Below are 25,800 nucleotides of genomic sequence, written 5' to 3'. Positions count from 1 at the left end.
CATGATTTTGATAACTTATAAAATAAAAGTTTATGTCAGTGCTGTATGTTTATTTACTTGTTTTTGCTTTGTTAGAAAAGATGATATAGGTGTTGGGTGTTGGTGACGCACACCTTTAATCACCAGGCAGAGGCAGGTGGATCTCTGTGAGTTCGAGGCCAGCCTGGTCTACAGAGCAAGTTCCAGGACAACCTCCAAAGCAATACAGAGAAACCCTGTTTCAAAAAAACAAAAAACAAAAAAAGAAAAAATTATGTGTGTTGAAAGGCAATCATTCCTTTTTTCCTTCGGTTTGTTACTAATATTGTAAGAACAAGCTTACCCAAAGTCTCACTTCTGCTGAGGTGTACCTGGTGCCAATATCCACATCTTTGACTTGGGACAGAAGATGGCAAATGTTGATGAATTCCCACTTTGAGACTGCATGGTGTCAGATAAATATGAGCAACTCTCTTCCAAAGCCCTGGAGGCTGCCCATATTTGTGCCAACAAATACATGGCATTTAATTTAATCCATTTTCTCCTATATTTCCTTCTGGAATATTACTAGCATAATTGGTAATAAAGACTTGAAATGTGATATGCGAATTAATTGAGATGCTACTGAGGCATCTCTCCAGTTTTTGTGGTTTGTATATATAATGTTTAGTCACTTTCAGATGTCAGCCTTTCGTGCCTTATTCTCTTATGTACTGGCTACCCATATTATAATCCCATGTTATCCAGCAGGCATTACTCCAGTTTGGTATCTGTGCTGTATAATAAATGTAGTAGACCCTTAGGCACAAGTGCCTCTTGAATATGAAAAATGACTAGATAGCCTGAGAACTTGATTTTAAAATTTTGTACAATATTATTTAACTTAAATTTAACCTAAGTAGCAGCTTGTTGCTAGGGATTACCATGTTGGACAGTCTTATTATAAAACATTGGGATAGGATATGCTAAGGAAATTGTTTCATGTTGTTATTTCTTTGAATTGCTTTGGAATCAAGTATCCAACTGAAGAATAAGTTGTTAACTTAGATTCATTGTTATAACCTAAACTACATTTTTCTCACCTAAGAATAAAAATAAATATCACTACTTCAAATCAAAAACAAAATGTGCTTTTGGTTGGTGCATCATAGGTATTATTTGGAGTACTTTTAGATTAAAAATAAAAATAGGGGGGGTTGGAGATGCCTCAGTAGTTAAGAGCTCATACTCTTAGTTAAGTTCCTAGTGTTAGATGGCTCATGGCTACCTGTGATTCAAGCTCTACAGGGATCTGTAGTCTCTGACTTTCATGGGTACCCATACATGTGTGCACCCCCCCACACATACACACTTAAACATATTTAAAAAGTGTCAAAGGTGAAAGTACTGTTTGGGATCTTCGATTCCCTTCCATCTTACAAAGAGAGTACAAAAGTACTAGTTAAGTCAGAGCTTCCTTTCGATTTGGAGTTTTTACATACTGAAGATAATCATGGTAATGCTTTGTTTTTACATTTTAATATTTGGATGGAAGTTATATGTAATATCAAGCTTCTTTGTGAACTCCAGATGAATTCAGAAATTACTTCAGAACCAGTGAAGAGTAAATGTATTAATGTTACAAAAATTAATCTTTGTCTAAGAAGAATCATGCCCTCAGTGGAGGTTTGTGTGATAAGTGCTGTTTAAATTGGTCAAAATTCAGTTTTTTTTTTAAATAAGAAAGGAAACATTTTGAGGTTTAAGTATGGGTTAATTATTCAACAATAATGCTTTTTAAAAAAGTGAACTAAAGAGAGAAGAAGCAAGCCACAGCCACACCTTACCTCCTTAGCATCTCAGCAGACAAGAGAGAGTGTTCCTGTTTCTCCCTGCTTATATCCTGTTTCTGCCAGCTATATCACTTCCTGTCTGTACAGAGGTTAGCTAGTGGCAAGCTCCATTCTCTGATCTTCAGACAGGCTTTATTTGTACTAGCAAGATATCACCACATATCCCCCTTTTTTGTCTAAAATTTAAAAAATGGTTATATCTGATATAAGAAAAATATATACAATAAGTATATACAATATATACAGGCAGTAAGTACATTAGCAATGTCTTGTCATTAGCATTTGACAAAATCAGAGAAAATACTTCATATCTATTCTTTCTTGATGAATCCAAAGTCTTGTACTTAATTTACTTTCTATTCTAATTTGTATTATCAATTTATCTTTTAATGTCTTTAAAACCTAATATACTTAAGACATATTTAGTGAGTTTCTTTACTGAGTCTGGTAAGCAAGGGAAAAACTATATACTATGTAGTCTTCAATTACCTCAGAGACCCAAGAAGGAAATAATATTAACTGAGAAAACAGGAAGTGTGAGCAAGCGATTTCCAAAAAATATGTGAGAAATGACATAAACAGCTGGCTGTCTGGACTGTCACCCAAGGTTGCTCTGCAACATTAGGATATCCATCTTCAGCCTATAGGCCTAGTATATCTGACAAATATTTCTGTGAAGCAGGATATTCTGAAGGACTGGACTGCCTTGTCTTGGCAATGTTTGCAGTCACTCTTTTTGCTGTCCTGTTTGTTCAATTTGGACAGCATACTGTTAGCAGTTGAGGCAAGGACATTTTCTTGCTCAGTGGCTTATCTTTGCCACAAAGTAAACTCCATGTGGAGTTTCATTGATGCCCATCATCTTCTCCAGTGAATGTAGATTGGTGCTGCCAAGAGCAGACATGTTTCATTGTTATAAAAAAAGAACTTATGTTACTAAAACATGTTAAATGCCATATTCTGTAGATCCTCTGAAGTGTTTGAAGATGACCTGTTTTTCTAAAATATCTGTTTGACCTTGTCAACATACCTAATGTGACTACAAGTTTAATTGTAATAGTTGACAGATTACTAAACTACGTTTCCTTATTGTCCTATATAGTTGATAATAATAAGTTTCAAGGACTAGAAATTTGCATTATATTGTTAAATGAGCTGTATAGGAACAAAATCTTGAACAATATTAGAAACGTATGTACAGTATGTTTTAGCAAAATTAATCTCAAATTTGTACCAATATACAACATTTGTATACAATATATAAAAATCCAATCCAATGTAAATTATTTAAAACTAGTAGTTGCTCTTTAAGAGTAGATTCAATAATAAGCCAAGATTATTTGGAGATGCACAGACTAATAGAAATGGGTTAGTAATTAAGAAAGAGCTAGCCAGTAAGAAGCCTGAGCCATTGGCTAAACAGTTTATAATTAATATAAGCCTTTGTGTATTTATTTGGGACTAAATGGCTGTGGGACCAAGAGGGACAGAAAATTCCATCTACAGGATGTACTATGATTTACCTATTCCTTCATTGGTAGACATTTAATTCCTTCAAAATTTTCCCTTCTATAAACCAAGTAAATAATTTGTCTCTTTAAAATTTTTATTTAATTTTGTTTGTTTATTAGTGTGTGTGTGTGAGAGAGAGAGAGTGAGCATGAGCATGCATGTCACCGTGTGTGTAAAGAAGTCAGAGAATAACTTTTGCAAGTCAAGTTATTTTTACCACATTGTAAATAGAGGTTTCTTGTCCCACCCAGTCCCGCAGCCACTTTTAAAGTAATCATTATGAGGCTTAATATTAATTATAATTGTTTGGCTGACTAGCTTCACAATTAAATGAACCCATTTCTGTTATTCTGTATTTTACCACAAAGCTCGTGGCTTGTTACCTCACATCTCACCTCCCTGGTGGCTGCATGGCGTCTCCCTGCCTCTACCTTTTTTTCTCTTTATAACTGTTTGGATTTCCTACCTAGTTATATTCTGCCTGGCTATTGGTCAAAACTTTACTCATTAACCAATAAAAGTAACACATGTTGGCAGCATACAGAAGGACATCCCACATCATCACATTGGTTTGGGGATGTCATACTTGGGTTGTCAGGCACCTTTACTAACTGGGCTGTCTCACTGCCTCCTTAGTTAACGTGGAAACCACATGTCAGGATTTTGAGAGTTACTGAAAAGAACATTGAAGTAGCCGAAATAACATTTTGAATTTTCTAATACAGTGAGAAAGATGGTGATACTCAATGAATTAAAAAATTAAACCATTAGTATCTTAGTAAAATTTTGATGTTAGTCATCCATTAAAGAAAGTTAAAGCAATGTTACATTGCTTACTTACATAAAGTAATATAAAATATGAATAACATTTTCCCTTAAGTATATATAATCGTCTTAAGTCTTATATATTTACTAATGACTTAGTCTTTTTTTTAAAGTAAAATGATATTTTTGTTTGGAAACCTTAAACTCACCATTTTCCAATGGAGTATTACTGTATGGATTATATAGTTTAGGAAAGGAATGAAGGAAGAGTCCTTTTCAAATACACATATATTTTTACTAGGCTTATTATATTTCTCTTTGTTTACAGGCCTTTTTGCAAATGTGTAATCTGCCTATCAGAGTGGAGTGTAGGGCAAATGCAGAATATATGTCTCCATCTGGTAAGTGTGTGTGCTATCTGTTAATACTTGCTTGTTATTTGATACTGAGGATTGAACCTAAGGCCTTGGACATGCTAGGGAAGTACTTTACCATTGGCCATATTTCTAGCCCCTGAGGGATTTTTTTTCCTCCTTTGAAGAATTATTTTCCAGTTTTTTTTAAAGTAGCAGTTATAAGCTTAATCATGAAGGCCTATGTTTACTTATTTCAACTCTGGTCTGAGGTTTTTAACTGGATGTTCAGGACATAGGTGATATCAGATTTTCTCAAAGGGCTTTCCTTATCTGAAAATAAATTTTAATATTAATGAATCTATTATTCAGCATCCCTGAGTTATCTTTCCTATAAAACAGGTACAAGAAGAAAGCTATTGAAATAATTAAACTGTCAACTTTCTTTTTTCTAGTGTTTTAAAGTACATTTTATTAAAGCTTCACTTTCACTCTTTTAAATGATAACAATGATCTGTGTTACATGCTAGTAGATTTTAAATAGGATTCAAATAGTTGGTAGAAAAATATAATGCCAGCCGGGTGGTGGTGGAGCACACACCTTTACTTCCAGCACTTGGGAGCCAGAGGCAGGCGGACCTCTGTGAGTTCAAGGCCAGCCTGGTCTACAAAGCTACACAGATAAATTCTGTCTCGAAAAAACCAAAGTAAAAATAAAATAAAAATAAATAAATAAATACCCATAAAACTTAATTAAATGTTAAATATAATGTCACAGATTATTTTCATTTCTATTTTGCTGGAGCAACAACAACACAGAATCATTCTTTCATGAATAAGTGATTGTGTATAATTGCTTAGTGTAGGTGTGCTATATTGCTTTTTATACCTAAAAGTTTGTCGATCTTCATTTGTCAATTATTTGTGTCTAGCATTTTCTTTTCACCCTTAAGCTTTTTTAAAAGATTTTATTTATTTATTATGCATACAACATTCTGCTTTCATGTATATCTGCACATCAGAAGAGGGTACCAGAGCTCATAATGGATGGTTGTGAGCCACCATGTGGTTGCTGGGAATTGAACTCAGGATCTCTGGAAGAGCAGTCAGTGCTTTTAACCTCTGAGCCATCTCTCCAAGCCCCCATCCTTCAGCTTTTAAGGGTGGTAATAATTTAGACAATCTGTAGACACCCATCCCTTAACACTTAAAATTCCATATAAATGTACATCTATTGGATTTTTGAATAAACTTTTAGAAAACATTTCTTTTTTTTCCCCAACATTTTGTATTTGAATTAGAAACAGGATTGTTTTACATGACAATCCCAGTTCCCTTTTCCCACCCGTCCTCCCCTACCCACCCCCCCCAACTAAAACCATTTCTAAGAGAAATTTTCTAGAATTAGAAATCAAATTATTTTGGATTTTTAGAGGTTTCTATTGCTGTGATGAAACACCATGACTAGAAGCAAGTTGGGGAGGAAAGAGTTATTTGGCTTACATATTCTGAATCTCGGTTCATTGAGGGAAACCAAGGCAGTAACTCAAACTTGGTAGGAATCTGGAGGCAGGAGCTGATGCAGACCATGGCCGAACACTGCTTAGTAGCTTGCTCCTCATGGCTTGCTCAGCCGGCTTTCTTATAGGACTACCAGCATAGGGTGGCACCATCCATAATGGGCTTGGTCCTTCCACTTCAATCACTAATTAAGAAAATGCCCTACAGCTTGCCTATAGCCTGGTCTTTTGGAGCAGTGGTTCTTAACCCTGTGTGTCATGATCCTTTTGTGGGGAATCAAATAACCTTTTCTCAGTGGTCACCTAAGAACATCAGGAAACACAGATATTTATGATTCATAACAGTAGCAAAATTACAGTTATGAAGTAGCAACAAAAGTAATTTTATGGTCAGGGTCACCACAACACAAACAACTTTAGTAAAGGGTTGCAGCTATAGAAAGGCTGAGAACCACTATTATGGATGCAGTTTCTTAGTTGAGGTTCTCTTGTTTCATATCAGTCTAGCTTGTGTCAAGTTGACATAAAAACTAGCTGGCACAGAGATCATTAATTCACTTCTGTGTTTATTTTATAAGTAGGATGCTAAAATAAACTATGGAATTCTGATGAAATACATTATATTCTCACTGTCTTTTTCTTTTTCATATAAAGAATTTGATTATATACCTAAGGATTTCTATTGCTGTGAAGAGACACTATGACCATGACAACTCTTTTAAAGGGAAACATTTAATTGGGTGAAAATTAACAGTTTCAGAGGTTTAGTCCATTGTTATCATGGCAGGGCATGGCAACATGCTGGCATGGTGCTGGAGAAGGAGCTGAGAAGTGGAGAAGGAGCAACAGGAAGTGATCTTAGACACTGGACGTGGCTTTAGTATATATTCCACTTCAAAGTCTACCCCCACAGTGATACACTTCCTCTGTTGAAGGCCATACCAACACCAATAAAGCCACACTTTCTAATAGTGCCACTCCATATGAGTTTATGGGGGCTTACTATACTTACATATAAAATAATTAGTAATTTAGCATTGAAGTTAAAATAAATGGCAATAAGTGATGTAGTTTGTATATTTAGGTTACTGTGTTTATATAATTTAGGGATTAACTTCATTTTTCACACTTGAAAAGCAAATAGATAAATATTAGAGGAAACATGTATGTTAACATTTATTACCATACATTCAGGCTTTTTTACTAAGATATTTATACTTCATCTTGTCTCAAATTCGTATTTTTTTTATCATGATTGGGAGTGATAAGTGCAAAATAATCTGCCTACTTAATAATATAAGACTTCCTCCCTCCCTCCCTCCCTCCCTCCCTCCCTCCCTCCCTCCCTTCCTCCCTCCCTTCCTTCCTTTTTTGAGAGACAAAGGCTTACTGTCTCAGGGTTTCTGTTGCTGTGACCAGACTCTATGACCATGGCAACTCTTATAAAGGAAAACATTTAATTGGGGCTGGCTTGAAGTTTCAGAGGTTTAGCTGATTATCATCATGGCAGGAAGCATGGCAGCATGCAGGCTTTCACGGTGCTGGAGAGGAAACAGAGTTCTGCATGTGGATCCATAAGCAGCAGGAAGAGACAGTGAGCAACTAGACATGACTTGACTTACTGAAACCTCAGAGCCCTTCTCCCAATGACACACTTCCTCCGACAAGGCCACACCTGCTAATAGTGTCACTCCCTGAGAGTTTATGGGGATTATTTTCATTCAAACCACCACACTCACTATATTTTTTTGGCTATTTGGGCACTCTCTATGTAGACCAGGCTGGTCATGAACTCAGAGATCCATGTGTCTCTGCCTCCTGACTGCTGGGATTAAAGGTGTATACCACTAATACCAGACTTATAATGGGCTTTTGAAACAGAGAACATAGGACAGTTAGGAAACTTTTTGGCCAAAAGTTAGGAAGTCATTAAGCCTGTTACTTTGTCCAGTTATTAACTATTTTATTGGAGAGTTCTACTTCTCTTCTTTTAACTTCATCTGTTACATGAACTACTCAGACTAGCTGACATCTAAGTTTCTAGCTAATATTCTCTGAATAAACAGACTTACTTGCAACATGTTAATACTTTCTTCAGGAGAAAAAGGAACCAGTTAGGGCCGAGGAAATGGTTCTATGTTTACTCTGCACACATGAGGCCCATTGTTCAGTCTCCAGTACCCACAAAAAAGCTGGGCTTGCTAGCTCCTTCCTTCAATCCCAGGGCTAGGAAACAGAGACATGCCAGTCTAGCTAATTTTTGAGCTCAAAGTCCAGTGAAAGACTGTTCTTCAAAAATCAAAATAAGGTGGGGGCAGACTGATAGAAGAATGATAAAGGACCATTGATGTCATATTAACTTCTGGCCGCTGCACACTCATATAGGTGAATAAACCTGTACACTTTTGTGTATGGGTACACACACACACACACACATACACACACAGAGGCCAAAGAAAGAAAAAAATGATCTGGAGTGCTTCTGTCTAAAATGAGAAGCAGAACACACAGAATTGTCTCGTGTTTTTGCCTGGTACCTACAATAAAGACTGCACATTGACTCTAGTTAGCCTAGTGAGAAAAGGATCATTCACTTCCCATCTGTTGCTTTGATCTCTTATGCATATTCAGTTTTCTAGCCACATTATTTCTGTGCTTTATTACCTACAATGCTAATTTATGTATGTGGATGTTAGGTGTGGGTGTATTTTCATGCAGAGGCCAGAAGTTGATATGTCTTCCTTTGTAGCTTTCCACCTTTTTGTTGGTTTATTTTCTTTTGAAATAAGAGCCCTCTGAACCAGTAGTTCACCATTTGGCTAGACTAGCTGACCAGCTAGCTCCTGGAATCTTTCTGTCTCCATCGTTTGTTACTAAGGTTACAGAGCTCTTGACCTTTATGAGGGTCCTTGACTCTGAACTCAAGTCCTCATGCTTGTGCAGCAAGCACTTAGGATTCACCTCAGCACCCTTTTAATATATTGCAAGAAAACAAAGTACACAAAGTTGTCTCATGTTTTTGCCTGGTATCTACAATAAAGACTGCACTAAGAATTTGAAACTAATTGAAAAAGAGAAATAGTATGTTTCTGAAAATAGTATTCTTGAGAGGGCTGGAGAGATCAGTGGTTAAGAGCATTTGCACCTCTGGTAAAGGACCAGAGTTCAGTTCTCAACACCCATGTCAGGTGGCTTCAGTTCCTGAAACTCCAGTTCCTATTCCTTTGGCTTCTGTAGATACTGTCATTCGTATGTGTGCACATGCACACACACACATCAAAACAAAACAAAACTTAAATGTCATACCTCACAATATCTGTTAGTCTAGGCATGAAACAGTTTTTTTTTTCCAAAATTCAGATGACCTGTATTTAATAAAATTTTTTCCAATTCAAAACCAAATAACAATATAGCCTAGTGTTTGTCCAGTTTAACTTGTTTGTTTTTTGAGATTTATAAAGCAGTAGAAGGAATATACCATTGGTAATAGGGAAATAAAAATACATCTATTAAGTGTTATGTTTTAAAAGGCTCCCCTTTTCTTTGTAGTGCTATCTCATAGATGCAGATGAAGCTTTTATTGGTGCTAGGCACCTCATCCATTATCCTCAGGCTAAGTCAGAGAGCAGTGAATATACTGAAAAGTAGCTGGAAGACACCTGCTGCTGTTGTGAACTCTGCTTGAACTAAATCTGACAGCATGTTTCATCCTTTCACACGTGGAATAGACTAGCTTGCTTTTTACAGACTATTTTTTCCTTTATCTCTAATAGTTGTAATAAACATTGATGCAATATGACTCTCTAATATAGCATTTATTTAAAGACACCAATTTTCTCTTTCTCTCTCCTTCACTTCCCCTACTGAGGTGTGAACCTAAGGTGGCTTCATACTGATCAAGCACTGTAGCTTTAAGTTGAACTATGTCTCTTAGTGTTACCATTTTCAAAAGCTTACTGTTTTTGATTTTTCTTCTACTCTCTTGTATTGGGAACATAACTCAAACTAGCATAGCCTTTAAGGTGGTAAATTCTTTGAGTCCAAGACATTTATGAATTCACTATTACGTGTTGTTTTTGTTCTTTATTCATTTTGCTCTTTTGGCTTTTTGAGGGGCCCACCACCCAGCTCCCAAGCAAATCACACGTGGACGCTTAGTCTTAGTTAAGAATTTTGAGTCTCTAAAGAAAGAAATTAAAGAAGATACCCGAAAATGGAAAGATCTCCCATGCTCTTGGATAGGTAGGATCAACATAGTAAAAATGGCAATCTTGCCAAAAGCAATCTACAGATTCAATGCAATCCCCATCAAAATCCCAACACAATTCTTCACTGACCTTGAAAGAACAATTCTCAATTTTATATGGAGAAACAAAAGATCCAGGATAGCCAAAACAACCCTGTACAATAGAGGAACTTCTGGAGGCATCACCATCCCTGACTTTCAGCTCTATTACAGAGCTATAAGTCCTGAAAACAGCTTGGTATTGGCACAAAAATAGACCAATAGAACAGAGTTGAAAACCCTGATATTAACCCACACACCTACGAACACCTGATTTTTGACAAGCAATCCAAATTTATACAATGGAACAAAGAGAACATCTTCAGCAAATGGTGCTGGCATAACTGGATGCAGACATGTAGAAGACTACAGATAGACCCAAGCCTATAGCCATGCACAAAACTTAAGTCAAAATGGATCAAAGACCTCAACATAAACCCAGCTACACTGAACCTATTAGAAGATAAAGTGGGAAATGCCTTGAATTAATTGGTACAGGAGACCACTTCCTGAACATTACACCAGTAGCACAGACACTGAGATCAACAATTGATAAATGGGACCTCCTGAAACTGAGAAGCTCTGTAAGGCAAAGGACATAGTCAGCAAGACAAAATGGCAGCCCACAGACTGGGAAAATATATTCACCAACCCCACATCTGACAGAGGGCTGTTCTCCAAAATATACAAAGAACTCAAGAAGCTAGTCTCCAAAACACCAAACAATCCAATTAAAAAGTGGAGTACAGAACTAAATAGACAATTCTCAATAGAGAATCTAAAATGGCTGAAAGACACATAAGAAAGTGTTCAACATCCTTAGCCATCAGGGAAATGCAAATCAAAACAACTCTGAGATACCATCTTACTCCTGTCAGAATGGCCAAAATCAAAAACACAATGACAGTTTATGCTGGAGAGGATGTGGAGAAAGGGGAACACTTTTCCACTGCTGGTGGGAGTGCCAACTTGTATAGCCACTTTGGAAATCAGTATGGCGACTCCTCAAGAAAATGGGAATCAGTCTACAACAAGATCCAGCAATTCCACTCCTAGGCATATACCCAAAAGAAGCACATTCATACAACAAGGATATCTGTTCAAGATGTTCATAGTAGCACTATTTGTAATAGCCAGAAACTGGAAGCAGCCTAGATGCCCCTCAACCGAAGAATGGATAGAGAAAATGTGGTACATTTACACAATGGAGTACTACTCAGTGGAAAAAAACAATGGAATCTTGAAATTTGCAGGAAAATGGATGGAACTAGAAGAAATCTTTCTGAGCGAGGTAACTCAATCACCAAAAGACAAACATGGCATGTACTCACTCATATGTGGATTTTAGACATAGAGTAAAGGATTACCAGCCTACAATCCACACTGCCAGAGAAACTAGTAAACAAGGAGGACCCTAAAAGAGACAAACATTGTCCCCTGGAGAAGGGGAAAGGGTCACAATCCCCTGAGCAAATTGAGAGCATGGGAAGTGGGGGGGGAGGGAGCTACAAGAATGAGAAGGGAAGAAGAAGAAGGATGCAGGGGTCATGAGGAAGCAGAAAGGTATAGATTAGAAGAAAGGGTATGTGATAGGTAGGATTTTAGTTGGGGGGGGTTGTAGGGGAGGAAGGGAGGGAGAAGGGAACTGGGATTGTCATGTAATTCAATCTTGTTTCTAATTCAAATAAAATGATAAAAAAAAGAGAATGTTCTGGTTTTAGCTTGGCTTGTTTCTAGCCAGCTTTTTTTTTTTTTTTAATTAAATTAACCCATCTATATTTTTCCTCTGGGCTTTTATCTTTCTTCTGCATGTCTTACTTTCCTTGTTACTCTGTGATTATCTGACTTGGTAGCTGGCCCTGATGTCTTCCTCTCCTTGTCCTCTTGCCTCTCTCCTCTGATCTCCTATTTATTCTCTCTGCCTGCCAGCCCTGCCTATCCCTCTTCTACCTCAATATTGGCCATTCAGCTCTTTATTAGGACCACCAGGTATTTTAGAGGCACAGTAAAACAGCTTCACAGAGTTAAACAAATGTCACACACCTTAAAATAATACTCCCCAACAGTTATGCACTAAGAATACTGACTTCAATGGGCTTCAGATTTAAAATTAGAAAGCATAAAAGAAATCTTTGGAAGACTACCTTTCCCAGCACCCAGAAGGCAGAGACAGGTGGATCTATGGGAGTTTAAGGCCAGCATGGCCTACAGAGTGAGTTCCAGGACAGCGAAGACTACATAGTCAGACCTGTTTCAAACAATCACGAAGCAATAAGCTTTTCAGTACCTTGAACTAGTGTCCTGGCTTGGTCTATGTGATTAATAATTAGTCTTCTTTAGTGTTAGCTCTGAAATGAGAACATGATGACTTGTTGACATATCTGGGCAAGAACTCTAGAAATGAATCTACTTGTTCTTTCTCCCCTTCCCTACCTACTTTTTTAGTAATTTGATTTCTGTGAATTTTACTTTCAGGTTGTTTTTGACCTTAGAATCTTCCTGCCTTTGCCTCCTGAGTTCTTTGATTATAGGCATGTACTACTATGCTTGGCTCTTTTATTTTAAAGTGTATGAGCAATCGTTGCTTAAAATTTATAGACTTTAGCAAATGCTTCTGGCTATCATTTGGAAAATTATAATTTTATAATATTTATGAGTAAAACAATCCTGTTTGTTGTTAATTTTTTTTTAACTACCGAAAACTGTAATTTCCTGAAGCTGTTTCCTCACATCTTTTTTCCTTCTCAACAGGAAAAGTACCTTTTATTCATGTGGGAAATCAAGTAGTGTCAGAACTTGGTCCTATAGTCCAGTTCGTTAAAGCCAAGGTAATGAAAAAAATGGTAGATACGTTTGACCATTTTCATTGATTTTAACCTAGCTGTATGAAATACTAGTGTAAATTATTAGAAAATATTTCCAAACTGTGAGTTGGGTGCTTTTTCATAAGATAAATCAATAGCAAAGATGTAGGTTGATTTTTCTAGTGTAGGGTATGAGAATTTCTGTCATAAATGAAGAGTTTACATTTTTAAGAAATAACTGGTTGACCTTTGAGAAGAGAGATGTAGGATATGTTTTTAAATTGAAAGTATTAAGTTACCTACTTGACAATCAGTAGTTCATTTCATTTGTTTAATTTAGATTTTAGCAGTTAAGAAACACTTCATTAGCCAGATGGTGGTGACACACACCTTCAATCCCAGCACTTGGGAGGCAGAGGCAGGTGGAATTCTGAGTTTGAGGTCAACCTGGTCTACAGAGCTAGTTCCAGGATAGCCAGAGCTACACGGAGAAACACTGTCTTGAAAAAATAACAACAAAAAAAGCAGCACTTTCATTGCTATTTAGGGAAGTATTCTTCCAGACTTTTACATAGATAGAAAACCAGATCACACTATTATGTTTTATTTTGTCCTTTAAAATTACCAACAAGTTTAAATATGGTTTCATATTAATGAGTATACACAGATATATATCTTAAAAATAGTCACATGATTTTCTGTTTTGTTGCATGCATTGTATAGTTTTTAAATGGACATTTGGATATTGACCATATATTTTGCTATTTATGAGTATTAAAGTGAATTTTCTTTTGCATAAACCTCTGTATACTCATTTAATTCCTAAGACAGGCATGGTTGGTGCATACCAACACTCAGAAGCGAGAGGCAGGCTGGTCTCTGAATTTGAAGCCAGCTTGGTTTACAGAGTGAGTTCCAGACCAGCTAGGGCTACATATTAAGATCCTGTCTCAAAGCAAACAAAGATAAATTCCTGATAGTGTTATTGGTATGCTTTGTCATACACCTTTTAATAATTAGAGCAGATTGCCAGATTGATCTAGAAGCTATACTATTTCATGTCTCTCCATTGCTACAGTTTTTTGACATCATGTCTTTCTTCCTTGTTGATACTAAATTGACTCTCCCCCCCTCATCTTTGTCTGTTTTATAAGTAGCACCTGTTTGGCATTTCATTTGTTTCAAGGTTTTATGCCTGAAAAATACAAGGTTTACTACTGACCATTTTGTTTTCTCCTTTATGAAATAATTCACTTGTAATTTTGTCTATTGGAAATACATGTATATAATGACAGATTAATACTACTTAATAGTGACTGAATATTAGGTATACTTTTATGCGCAATAATTTTGTTTTAAAAAGCATTTTGGAAATTAATCCATTTTATATTTATATATTACATTACTTGTTATGATAATAAGATAACTGAAAGATATTGTATATTTAATATGATGCTCTTTTAAATTTTTTTAAAATTCCCTTTAGGGCCATTCTCTTAGTGATGGGTTGGATGAAGTTCAAAAAGCAGAAATGAAAGCTTACATGGAATTAGTCAACAATATGCTGTTGACTGCAGAGGTATAAGATTATAAGGCTTGAAATAAAATATAATCTTGTATAATCTGTATTCTCATATAACACTCTCCTTATGGGCTACCTTACAGCCATTGAGAAGCAGGCTGGGGTGATCATCTGAATTGTTTGATCATTATATATAAACAAGTTTCCAGATATTTTCAGCTCCAGTTTTTCTGTTGTAAGGAGTGAGTCTTGCCTGCTTATTGTTTTACTTTAGCCCTTTGAAGTTTACTTTAATAATGCCTATAAAATAATGATGTCTAGACATATGCATAAGAAATGTTTTCTGTAAAGTACTGCCAATAAATTTGATAATTCTGTGCAGTGAATTAGCTAAGAAGAAAAAAAAACATATTTGATTAACAAAGTTGGCTTATTAGCAATTACCATGGCAAGAAATAAGTTTGACCCTTTTCTTCTTGGTGTTTTAAAGTTTCAGTGACTGTTCTTTTGTTCCTAGTTGTATCTCCAGTGGTGTGATGAAGCTACAGTAGGGGAGGTGAGTGGTTCTGCAGCATTTATCTTAATTAAAATTTAATGAGAAAACACTTTTGCTCAGAATCGCAAGTCCCTGCTCATAAATGAAACATTGTGGTTTATACCATTAGTGATACAGTTTTTCACTTACTTTAATTTTGCTTGCACATACATTTTAGGGAAGCTATGTGTCATTGTTTGATAGAACTGGTTGTAAAGTACATAAAAGTTTATATATTTTTAAAGGGAATGGTTTAAAATTTTAATTTTTTATGTTGTAAGCTATATATTGGTTTTTTTTTCAGATTGCTTTATGTATGCTCCCTGGAAATACATACATTTTAGAATTCTGTTTGTAAAAATGCACTGTTTTTAGGAAGGATTCTGTGTTTTACAAAGTCTTTTTGCTTTAGATCACTCATGCCAGATATGGATCTCCTTATCCTTGGCCTTTGAACCACATTTTGGCCTATCAGAAGCAGTGGGAAGTTAAACGGAAGATGAAAGCTATTGGGTGGGGTAACAAGACTCTGGACCAGGTCAGTACAGAGTGAAGTTAACAAGAGCTTCAACTCCTATGCATTAAAAATGGCATTACTTTAAAAATAATCTCAGTGTAATACTGTAACATAAACAGCAGTATACTTCTGTTATTTCTCTCTTGTGATGTAGTTTTATTTTCTTTATGAAAGTTGTATGTGCTTATTTGCCTAAAAGGTCTAAATGACAAATAATTTCTGAAACCCTGCCACCTCAGAATTGTCCCTCTTCATTTGGAGAATATTTTTCTAGTCTTAACAGTACTGTCCTCAAATAGGATCATATTATGCCTGCTATTATATAACTTGATTTTTTTCTCCACCTAAACAGCATATTGTGGGAGTCTTTATGTCAATATAGATCTGCAGCATCAGAGATTAAAAAACTTTATTAAACACTGTACTTAACTGAGGTTTATTTTTTGGGGGGTGTCTTAAGTTTACTAAAAGTCACAAAAAATTTAAAAATGTAACTTTCAAGGTCATGAGGTTGAGCATCAATCATTTAAGGGTATCCCTGATTTTTAGGGTATCTTTTTGGTATCCCTGATTTTTAGCCAGACATCTTCCTGATGTGTGATACAAGGGGTTAGGATTAGCAAGTGACTGGGAAAGAATGAGATCAATCTCCAGCGCCTTTCGTGTGTTGTTTTTGTGGGCAGGCTCCCCTCTTCACTGAAAATATAAGCAAAATGACTGTGTGGACCCAGGAAAACATTGTTTAGAGAATTAAATTTTGAGAGAAAAACGTTTTGTTAAACAGTGATCTTTAACAGTAACTTAATACTTGTATTTAATGTTTTTTCACTAACTCCCATTAATATCAAAGCATAATTTATGTCATGTATATGGTCTGTAGTCTTAAAAGTGTAAGCTGAGTCTTTTTTTGTTATAAACTGTGATATAAATTGTTTTACCTACTTTTCATTGTTTTGCTGATTTGGATATTTTCCTTTTTGGTTCACTGCCTGTGTAGGTCTTAGAAGATGTAGACCAGTGCTGTCAAGCCCTTTCCCAAAGACTGGGAACACAACATTACTTCTTCAATAAGCAGTAAGATGTTTTAGTATTATATGTCTTTGCTTCATATAGCAGTTCCAGTTGTCTTTTATCATAAAGATATTATTGTTTTCAAGAAGTACATACAACTCTGCTCTTCTTGGTGGGGACCAGTTGTGTGCTTTTTTTTGTTATGTATATGAAAGGGCTCCAGCTCCTTTGTGGGGTATGTCACTAGTGTTGGGAGCTTTCTGTCCACAGATGTTATTTTCAAGCAGCAAAACACATTACAGGGGGGAAAGGTGTGTGTGTGTGTGTGTGGCTTATTTTTAAAATTCATTTTTGTACTCATTAAACATTTATGCCCTCTGGCTGTTAGGCATAGTGCTGGCTCTGGGAACTAAGATTTCTAAAGTCTAGTTCTTGTCATTGAGTTTTCTTTAGATCAGTCTTGTAAATCAATCAGTTTTTGTATGATTTGACAAAGATTTTGATATAGTTCAAGGTGCTTTAGAAGTACAAAATATTAAAATCTTAAACTTTCAAGTACAAAAACATGAATATGCTGCTAATACAACCTTAATCTGTAGTGAAAGATGCTTGAAGACCAGAAGAGTCATTAAGAACAGGCAGAATACTGTCAGAAGGACAAGAACTGTTTATCCTTTAAAATGAAAATATCTTAAATGTAGACATTAAGGAGTATAGATAAAGTATATGTATATATGTAAATTGAGTAATTAATATTCTATTAAGATTTTAAAATATTAAAACTAATTAAAAAGGCAAAGATTTTCCTTTATTAAAAATTATAATTTTGGGATGGGGTAATTTCAGGACAAGGTTTCTCTGTGTATCCCTGGCTGTCCTGGAACTCATTCTGCTGACCAGGCTGGCCTTGAATTCAGAGATCCAGCTGCCTCTGCCTCCTCCCGAGTTCTGGGATTAAAGGCCTGTGCCACCAGTGCCTGGCAGAAATTATAATTTTAATATTTTGAAAGTGTTTGTCAATTTTGTGATCCAGGATAAATGAGCTTAAATTAATATTTTAATCTCAATGGCTTTCTTAAGGCTATCTTTTTCTTGACTTATCATTAAAAACATTTTTAGGTTGATTATATTCTCTCATGTGTTTTTATGTGTGTGGTGTGTATGCATGTATGTGGGTGGCATACATGGATACGCATGTGCCTGGGGAAGCCCACGGTTTATGTCAGGAACCTTCCTAGATTGCTCATTGCTGTATTCTGTTGAAGTAGGGTCTGAAGTTCTCTTATCAAACCCAGAGATTGTTGGTAGGGCTGGTTCCTGCAGAGCCAGAGAGGGCATTGGATCCTATGAAGCTGGAGTTAAGGACAGTATGAGCTGTGTTGGGAGTGCTGAGAACCAAACCCAGGTCCTTTGAAAGAGCAGCCAGTGCTCTAAACCACTGTGCCTTCTCTCCAGCTCCAATAATTAAATTTTTTTAATCCTATTCTATTTTTAAATCCTGTGTATCTGATTGCGTATGTGCATGTGAGTGTAAGTGCTCATGGAGGCCAGAGCCCTGCAGCTGGGGTGACGGGATTGTGAGCTGTGACGTGGGGCTGGGAGCCAAACACAAGTCCTCCGCAAGAGTAGCTGGGCCCTTTAGCTGATAATTTTTTTTAAGGGCTTTATTTGCTGTGGTTTCTATCCTTCATAGACATTATCTTTTGTAGCCAAGTCAAATATATCTTATAGTAAAAATGAACATGACAATTTAGAAATATTTAATTATATAATTTTGTAACACAAGTAATATAAAACTGTATATATATAACATAACATCTCAGGTTTTATAAAAATATTTTAAGATTAAAAATTGGGACTAATTAATCTCAGAAGCAGAAAGTTTACAGGATTCATCAAATCCTGGAAGTTACAGCTTCTACAACTATGTTGTCTTCTATTGTTTCGTCCCTAACATAAAGAATTATATGCAGGTCTTAGTATTATGTAGTTCTTTTTCTTTTTGATACTGAATTCTTACTAGTTCAAAAGTTGAGAATCAATATGTTTTATTGTTTGAAGTGCATTATTCTTGTTTATGAGTGAATGAGTTTTGTTGCACATGCTGTCTTTTGGGGCAGGCAGGCAGAATAATTTTTAGTTAAAGTTGTTGTCAAAGTGTTGGTAACTAGAGATCTTTTAGCATGTGATTTAGAAAAAAATTAAAGATACTACTTTTGCTAATAAGTTATATTTAAACTTATAAAAGAAATTAGACAGTTGCAAAACAGAAGGTATTTATTTGATGTTTAATTGGTATTTAAGATGCAAGTGTTCAAAAATTTTACCTAATGTGGTACTTAGGCAGATACAATTTTTGGTAACCAATAATTAGGATTGAGGAGTATATTCAATTTTTAATTTTGCCCAATCTTTTAATTTAATTTCTAGAGATGAGGCTATTACTGTGTAGCCCTGGAATTTGTTGTGTAGCTCAGGTTGACCTCAAATTTACATTCATTCTTGCTTAGCCTCCCAAGTGCTGGGATTACAGGTGTGTGCCACATGCCTGGCTTGCCCATCATTTAATCAGTGTTAGAGGGAAAGAAACTACATTTAGGAAAAGGTAATTTTATTTTGTTATGGCAAAACTTTTTTCATTCCTTTATTTGTTGCAGGAGTCATTTCTTCGTAAGACATGGTATCTTAGCTAGTACGGAACTGGCTTAAAATACATAAATTAGATTCTAATTTAGAACCCTTGAATTCTACCTTTGGTTCTCACATATACTGAGCCGTGACAAATTCTCTTTTTCTTTATATCCTACTTTTACTTCCTAAAATTAAAAACAACGTTGGTTGTTACTGACCTACTAGAGATACTGAGAAAATATCCAATACTTTCTCAATATTGTGAAAACCAAATTTCAATACAATTTGGTTTTGAAAGAAACCAAATAATTTTTGTTTGTTTTAAGAAAGAGGATGAATTTGAGGCTGTTTCAGGATAGCTATGGTTGTTACACAAAGAAACCCTGTCTTATAAAACAAAAATCACAAATAAACAAAAAATAAAAATAAAGAAAGAGGAAAAAGAAATTAAGGAAAATCTTGTGACAAGAACAGTAATTGAGAAAGAAGACAGAAAGGACTTTGATTTGCATGCTTTAGTAACAATTTCAAGTTCACCATTGTATATATGTATATGTGTGTTACACTCTTTCTAGTAGTATGAAGAGATGACAAGGTAAATCATATTAGAAAAGGAAAATTAGGAGGCACCTGGACCAAATTAGTAGTTTTGGAATTAGATACTACAAAGAATATTAGATAATTGGGGGTGGTGGTACATGTCATTAATCCCAGCAGAGGCAGAGCAGATCTGTGTGAGTTCGAGGCAATCCTGGTTTACAAATCGAGTTCCAGGACAGCCAGGACTGTTACACAGAGAAACCCTGTCTTGGGGGGTGGGGTGGGGGAACAGATCAGGTAAAAAAAAAAAAATGAATAAATAAGACAAAAAGAATGTGTAGGAGGAAACTTTTAAATGGAAAAGGTTAGGGAGATGTTCTCATTTTATAGTACTGTTTCCATTTTGATATTCAAATGAAAGAATACATATCCAGCAGACATGATGATGATGTAAGGTAACAGTAGGATTTTAATAACTTGTCATCCTAGAATATTTTCCTAATAAAAAGTCAGCAAAGATGAGTGCAATAATACATTTGAAATCTTACAGCTCATAGGAAGAGAATTGGCACACACACACACACACACACACTCACTCATACACACACACATTCATATCACAATCCACAAAGTCACTTTCAAGCATGAGAGTGGGAAGTAATATTTTTTCTTCATAGCACAACAGAGAAATTTAAGAGCATGTACCTAATGGTCTTTGTGTTATTCAACAGTGTTGTTGAACTTCTGAGTAAAGTAAATTTTTGCAATTTGTTTTACATTTATTTTATGTGTGTGTGTGTGTGCAGGGATCATGCATGTGTGTGGGAGTTGGTTCTTTCCTACAATGTGGGGCCCAGGGATTGAGTTTGGATTATCAGGCAGTCAGTGCCTTTCTTTACTTGCGGAGCCATGTCACTGGCTGGTGGATTTTTGTTGTTGTTTTGCCCTTGTCTTTCATACAAGTTGTAGGTTTTTCTGAATTGGTTGCTTATTTATTCATTTTTTGGGCATAATTCACCATTTTATAAAATCATCACTTTTATGATTTTGGTTTTAAGTCTTAAGAAATACATCTTATTGTATAACCGCAAGTGTACTTTAAATTAAAAACTTAAATTATTTATGTATGTGTTGTGGGGGCATGCCATAGTGCAAGTGTGGAGGTCAGAGAACAACTTGGAGAAGTTGGTTTTCTCCTTCTACTGTGAGTTCCTGAGATAGAACTCAGGTCACCAGGCTGGGCAGCAAGTGCTTTAACCCTGCTGAGCCATCTTTCCAGTCTCACAAGTACTTTTTTATTTAAAGGGAGGAATTGTGGAAATTGATAACTTGTAAAAATCAGAATCAGTTAATATGAGTCACTGAAATTTGTAAGGATTGCAGGGCCTCATAGTGAATGCCAGTACTTTTGAGTAGGTGACTTTGTGACTTTGAAGTTAGGCAAGTTTACATAGAAAGTTCTAGACCAGCCAGGACCACATAAGGAGACATTGCCTTAAATTTTAAGGACCATAAGAAATGTGTTTTGATAATGTATGCTTTGTTTTATTCAGCTATTGTATCCTACTTCCTCATAGGTTTTAAAAAGCAGCTTTAAGTAGCTATCTTAGTGAAACAGTTTTTGTATGCTCATACCCATATATAAATTCAGGGCCTTTGGAGTTATATGATTATATGCTTTTAGCATGTGACATTTTGATCACTTCAGGGTACTTCTGATGAGCACAGATTCATTGTTCACCTTACTCAGAGCCTTCGTTTATTGATAAAGAGTGCCCAGCCATATAAGAAGTGAAGGATGATTGACATAAACCTGTATTAAGAAAATAAGTCCTCACTTGTAAAATAGATATCTCTCTTTTTAAGAAATGTTAAGGATATAGGAAAGTTAATATTTATATTACTTGTAGCAAAGTAACTTATCTACTTTGTGTCCTTGGTTCTTTGTAAGGATCTGCTTGTTATTGATTCTTCATTTGTGATGAAAAAATTATGGTGCTGTTAAGTTCAAGGACTCTTGTTATTTAAAACAAAAAATGAAAAAATGCTATTCTCTTGACTACCTTCTTAAACATGATCACAGATAGAATATTTTCATTTTATCTTATTTTTAGACAGGAATTTGTGTGTAGCTCAAGATCACCTTGAATTTATAATATTACTGACTAAGCCTGAATACTGCAGTTAGAGGCCTGTGCCAAGTTGTACATCTCACTTTATATAATATTCCATCATTGCATGAAAAGAGGGAAAACTGCAACAGGAAGTAGATAATTACTGTTAGAAAAAAAAATCCCACATTCTGCAGTATACTTATTTTTCTTTCCATCGTTTATCCAGCAAATCATGGAGACTACAGATACTCTACTAAGATCTGGGGCTATAAATATTCAGGCAGTGCTTGCTGCCTTTAAAACTTACAGACCCTGGTGAGGGAAACTGTTCAGTAAGTGCAGTTTTAGTGTGGTGTAAGACACACAGTCAGCCTTCCCCCTCCTCTGCCAGCCTGACCCCTACTGAGAGCCCTCATCCAGTGGCTGATGGAAGCAGAGGCAGACATCCACAGATACACACTGAACTGAACTCTGGAACTTAGTTGCAGAGAGGGGAGGGATGAAGATCAAAGGGGTCGGTACCAGGCTGGTGAAACCCACAAAATCAGCTGGCCTGAACAAGGGGGAGCACATGGACCCCAGACTGCTCTCTGGGAGGCTAGTACAGGACTGATCCAGACCCCTGAACATGAATGTCAATGAGGAGGCCTCTGCACTCCAGGGGGCCCCTGGTAGTGGATTAGTATTTTTCCCTGGTGTAAGAAGGGACTTCGAGAGCCCATCCCGCGTCTCTGCCTGGACACATGGGGGAGGGCCTAGGCCTGGCCCAGGATGATGTGGTGGACTTGGGGGAGCCCCCGTTGAGGGCCCTACCCTGCCTAGGGAGTGGAGGGTGGATGGGGTTGGGGGAAAGTGGGAAGTTGGGAGGGAGAGGGAGAGGGATTGACTTGTGAAGCAAGCTTGTTCCTAATTTGAACTAATAAAAAAAATTAGAAAAAAAAAGACACACAATCGCCTTTTCATTGACTCTTGTAATGGGCACATGGAGCACGTGTGTGTGTGTGTGTGTGTGTGTGTGTGTGTGTGTGTGTGTGTGTGTGTGTGTGTGTGTGTGTTTCATGTCTTAGAATATCTTTTTTTCTTTTTTTTGAACTCTAACATAGTTTCTGCCACTCTGAAAATGCACTGTATTTATTTGGTGATTAAAATAATGAATGCAGGGCTAGGGAGATGGCTCAGATGACTGCTCTTCCAGAGAACCTGGGTTCAATTTCCAGCACCCATATGGCAGCTCACAACTGTCTGTAAATCCACTTCCAGGGGATCAGACACCCTCATACAGACATACATACAGGCACCAATGCACAGGAAATAAAAACACACAAACAAAAAAATAATGGATGCTGAATGACAAATTTAAAATGAAAAAGTTCTATCAAGTTGTGGTAGGATTTATTTCTGTGACCTTTAACTTTTAAATTGATCAAGGAAATATTTTTTGAAAAAAAAATGGTTTTTAATATAAAAATGAAGTACCTCTCAGCTTTTCTCTTTTTTTTTTTTTTTTAGACCTACTGAACTTGATGCTCTGGTGTTTGGCCATTTGTACACCATTCTTACCACACAGTTGACCAGTGATGAACTTTCTGAGAAGGTGAAAAACTATAGCAACCTCCTTGCTTTCTGTAGAAGAATTGAACAGTGCTATTTTGAAGATCAGTGTAAAGGCAGGTTGTCTTAGAATTTTATGTCAATTAGTTGTTACTTTAAAAAATCTAACTTTTGAAATATGTATTACCTGAACATTATAATAGATAATAGTTTCAGAATTTCAAAACCAAAAACACTTTTTTGAAACCTCAAAAAAATTGTATAATTTCATATACATGTTCTTTGTGCTGTTATTTGTGTCCACCTCCATTTTGAATTGTTTGATTTGTTACATTGTATTCTATATCTTGATATTTTATTTCTTTATGAGCATATAAAAATAAACCTTAAGCAACTATGGTTGTTTCATTTACTTTCTTTGATCTTTTTGGCTACTCACTGAATTTAGTACATGTGGAATAAACATTTCTCTAAGGAAAGCAATTGATGTGTGTTTACTAAGACCATTGAATACACAATGAAAATGACAATGGGAAAGTATTCTTTAAAAATGTACTGAGATAGTGGGGTGACTGACTGTATGTCATCCAGTGAGGCACACATTGCACATTCTTCATACCTAAATTGAACTGAATTTAACAGTGTTTCATTAGGGCAGGGATGGGTTGAAAGAACTATTTTATGGAGATGAGAACATCTTGATATTTTTTAATTCTTTTGGGGGGGATGAAGGGGGAGTAGTTTTCATAGGAGTAGTGATGGGATTTCATATACAAATCTAAGGATTGTATATCATTCTCCCATCATAGTAGTGATGTCAAGAGTGATACTGCCTTATCATTTACCAAACATTTCTAACTCACTTAATGTTCACAGAACACTTAATAATGATTATCTCCAGTTTAAAAAACAGTAAATGGAGTCTCAAACAGTTTTTTAGAATTTCATACATGTATACAAATATTTTAGTCATATCTATCCCCCACTTTCTCCAGTGCCTTTCCCCACATATATCTCATCTCCTCCCCAACTTCTTGTCTTTAAAATAGTTAGAAAGTTTTTAAAACCTAAGTCAAATTATTCATGTTTGTGAGGTCATTCAGTGTGGGTTGTGGGACCAACTACCAATGACTTCCCCATTCCTCAAGGAAAAATAACTCTCCTTTCTCAGCAGTCATTAATTGCCATTGGCTTCTTGATAAGGAGTGGGATATTGGATGAGCCCTTCTCCCCTCCATGCTGACATAGTCTTTCTCATTTTCATTATTTCATCTCTAAGCTAACACTTTTTCTCCCCTTCAGGACAGAGTTTCTGTATAATCTTGGCTGTCCTAGAACTCACTCTGTAGACCAGGTAGTCCCTGAACTCATTTGAACTCATATTTGCTTGCTTATGCCTCCTGAGTGCTTGGATTAAAGGTGTATACAACTGCCAGGCTTCAGGCTAACACTTTTAAAGGGTAATTAAGTTTCATGTTTCTATTCCATAGAGTGCTTTAAAAAAGAAGAAAGGAAGAAACAGTAACTTACTGTGTAGCCTTGGTGGCCTAGAACTCACAGAGAGTTCTGCCTCTGTCTCTAGAATACTGGGATTATAGGGGTTTGCTGCCACTGGTTCTGTTTAAAGGTTTTAAATTTTTTTGGGTGTGTTTAAGTACTTCTATGTATGTTTGTATATATATCAAGTGTGCTCTCAGAGACCAAATCCCCTGGAACTCAAGTTACAGACAGTTGGGAGCTGCACTGTGGGTGCTAGGCTCTGAACCTGGGAACAGCAAGTATATATAAGCCCCTAAAATGCTTATTTTAATTCATTCAATAGCCAGGATTATGTACAGTTAAGTACTCTGAAGAGAATGGTGTGTGTATGTAAAACTTAGATCAAAGTTAACCCATAGTAACAACTCAGTGACTGCCTGGAGTCAGATTTTATATTCTTTAAGGATTAAATGCAAAGGGCAATTTTTGGAGGTTAATGGGAAATTACTTTGATTCTGATGTTTATAAGGCATGTTTATCAAACTGCATTTTATTGTATGTAAATTACAGCCCAATAAAGTTTATTTAAATAAATTTGACAATTCTCTTCTCCCTTCTCTTCCCTTCCCCTCTCCTTTCCTCCCCTCCTCTTGACCTTGAGATCAGCCTCCTGAGTTTGAGATTCTTGGGCTTTTGAATGCCAGTTTACATTTGGTTATTTGTCTAGGACTTCTATTTCCTCCTAGTGTAAGAAGAGACTGTGGCAAATCAGCTCTAGACTGAAGTTCACTTTTTGTTGGGCTTGTGTTCCATACATGGCTAATGAGAAAGGTGATTCTTGTTTAGATGG

At 36.1% G+C, this 25,800-nt stretch overlaps 1 protein-coding gene across 3 annotated transcripts in view; it reads left to right on the top strand.

Annotated features, from left to right (window-relative positions):
- Mtx2 (metaxin 2) overlaps nt 1-23,954 on the top strand; it is a 56,360-nt gene extending 32,406 nt beyond the window's left edge. Inside the window, exons 4-10 of one of the 3 annotated variants that reach the window (XM_027420142.2) lie at nt 4,417-4,489; nt 12,998-13,074; nt 14,537-14,629; nt 15,090-15,128; nt 15,520-15,645; nt 16,622-16,698; nt 23,430-23,954. In XM_027420142.2, the coding sequence (XP_027275943.1) occupies nt 4,417-4,489; nt 12,998-13,074; nt 14,537-14,629; nt 15,090-15,128; nt 15,520-15,645; nt 16,622-16,698; nt 23,430-23,601 (657 nt within the window). In that variant the 3' untranslated portion in view covers nt 23,602-23,954. The remainder of the gene's footprint in view (nt 1-4,416; nt 4,490-12,997; nt 13,075-14,536; nt 14,630-15,089; nt 15,129-15,519; nt 15,646-16,621; nt 16,699-23,429) is intronic. The other 2 variants (XM_027420145.2, XM_027420144.2) reach the window with 2 other exon arrangements.
- The last annotated feature ends 1,846 nt before the right edge of the window (nt 23,955-25,800 follow it).

The sequence above is a fragment of the Cricetulus griseus genome, chromosome 6, assembly GCF_003668045.3.
Source record: "Cricetulus griseus strain 17A/GY chromosome 6, alternate assembly CriGri-PICRH-1.0, whole genome shotgun sequence".
Lineage (NCBI taxonomy): Eukaryota > Metazoa > Chordata > Mammalia > Rodentia > Cricetidae > Cricetulus > Cricetulus griseus.
The sequence above is the reverse complement of the archived record's forward strand: the minus strand, read 5'-3'. Positions and strand labels throughout refer to the sequence as shown.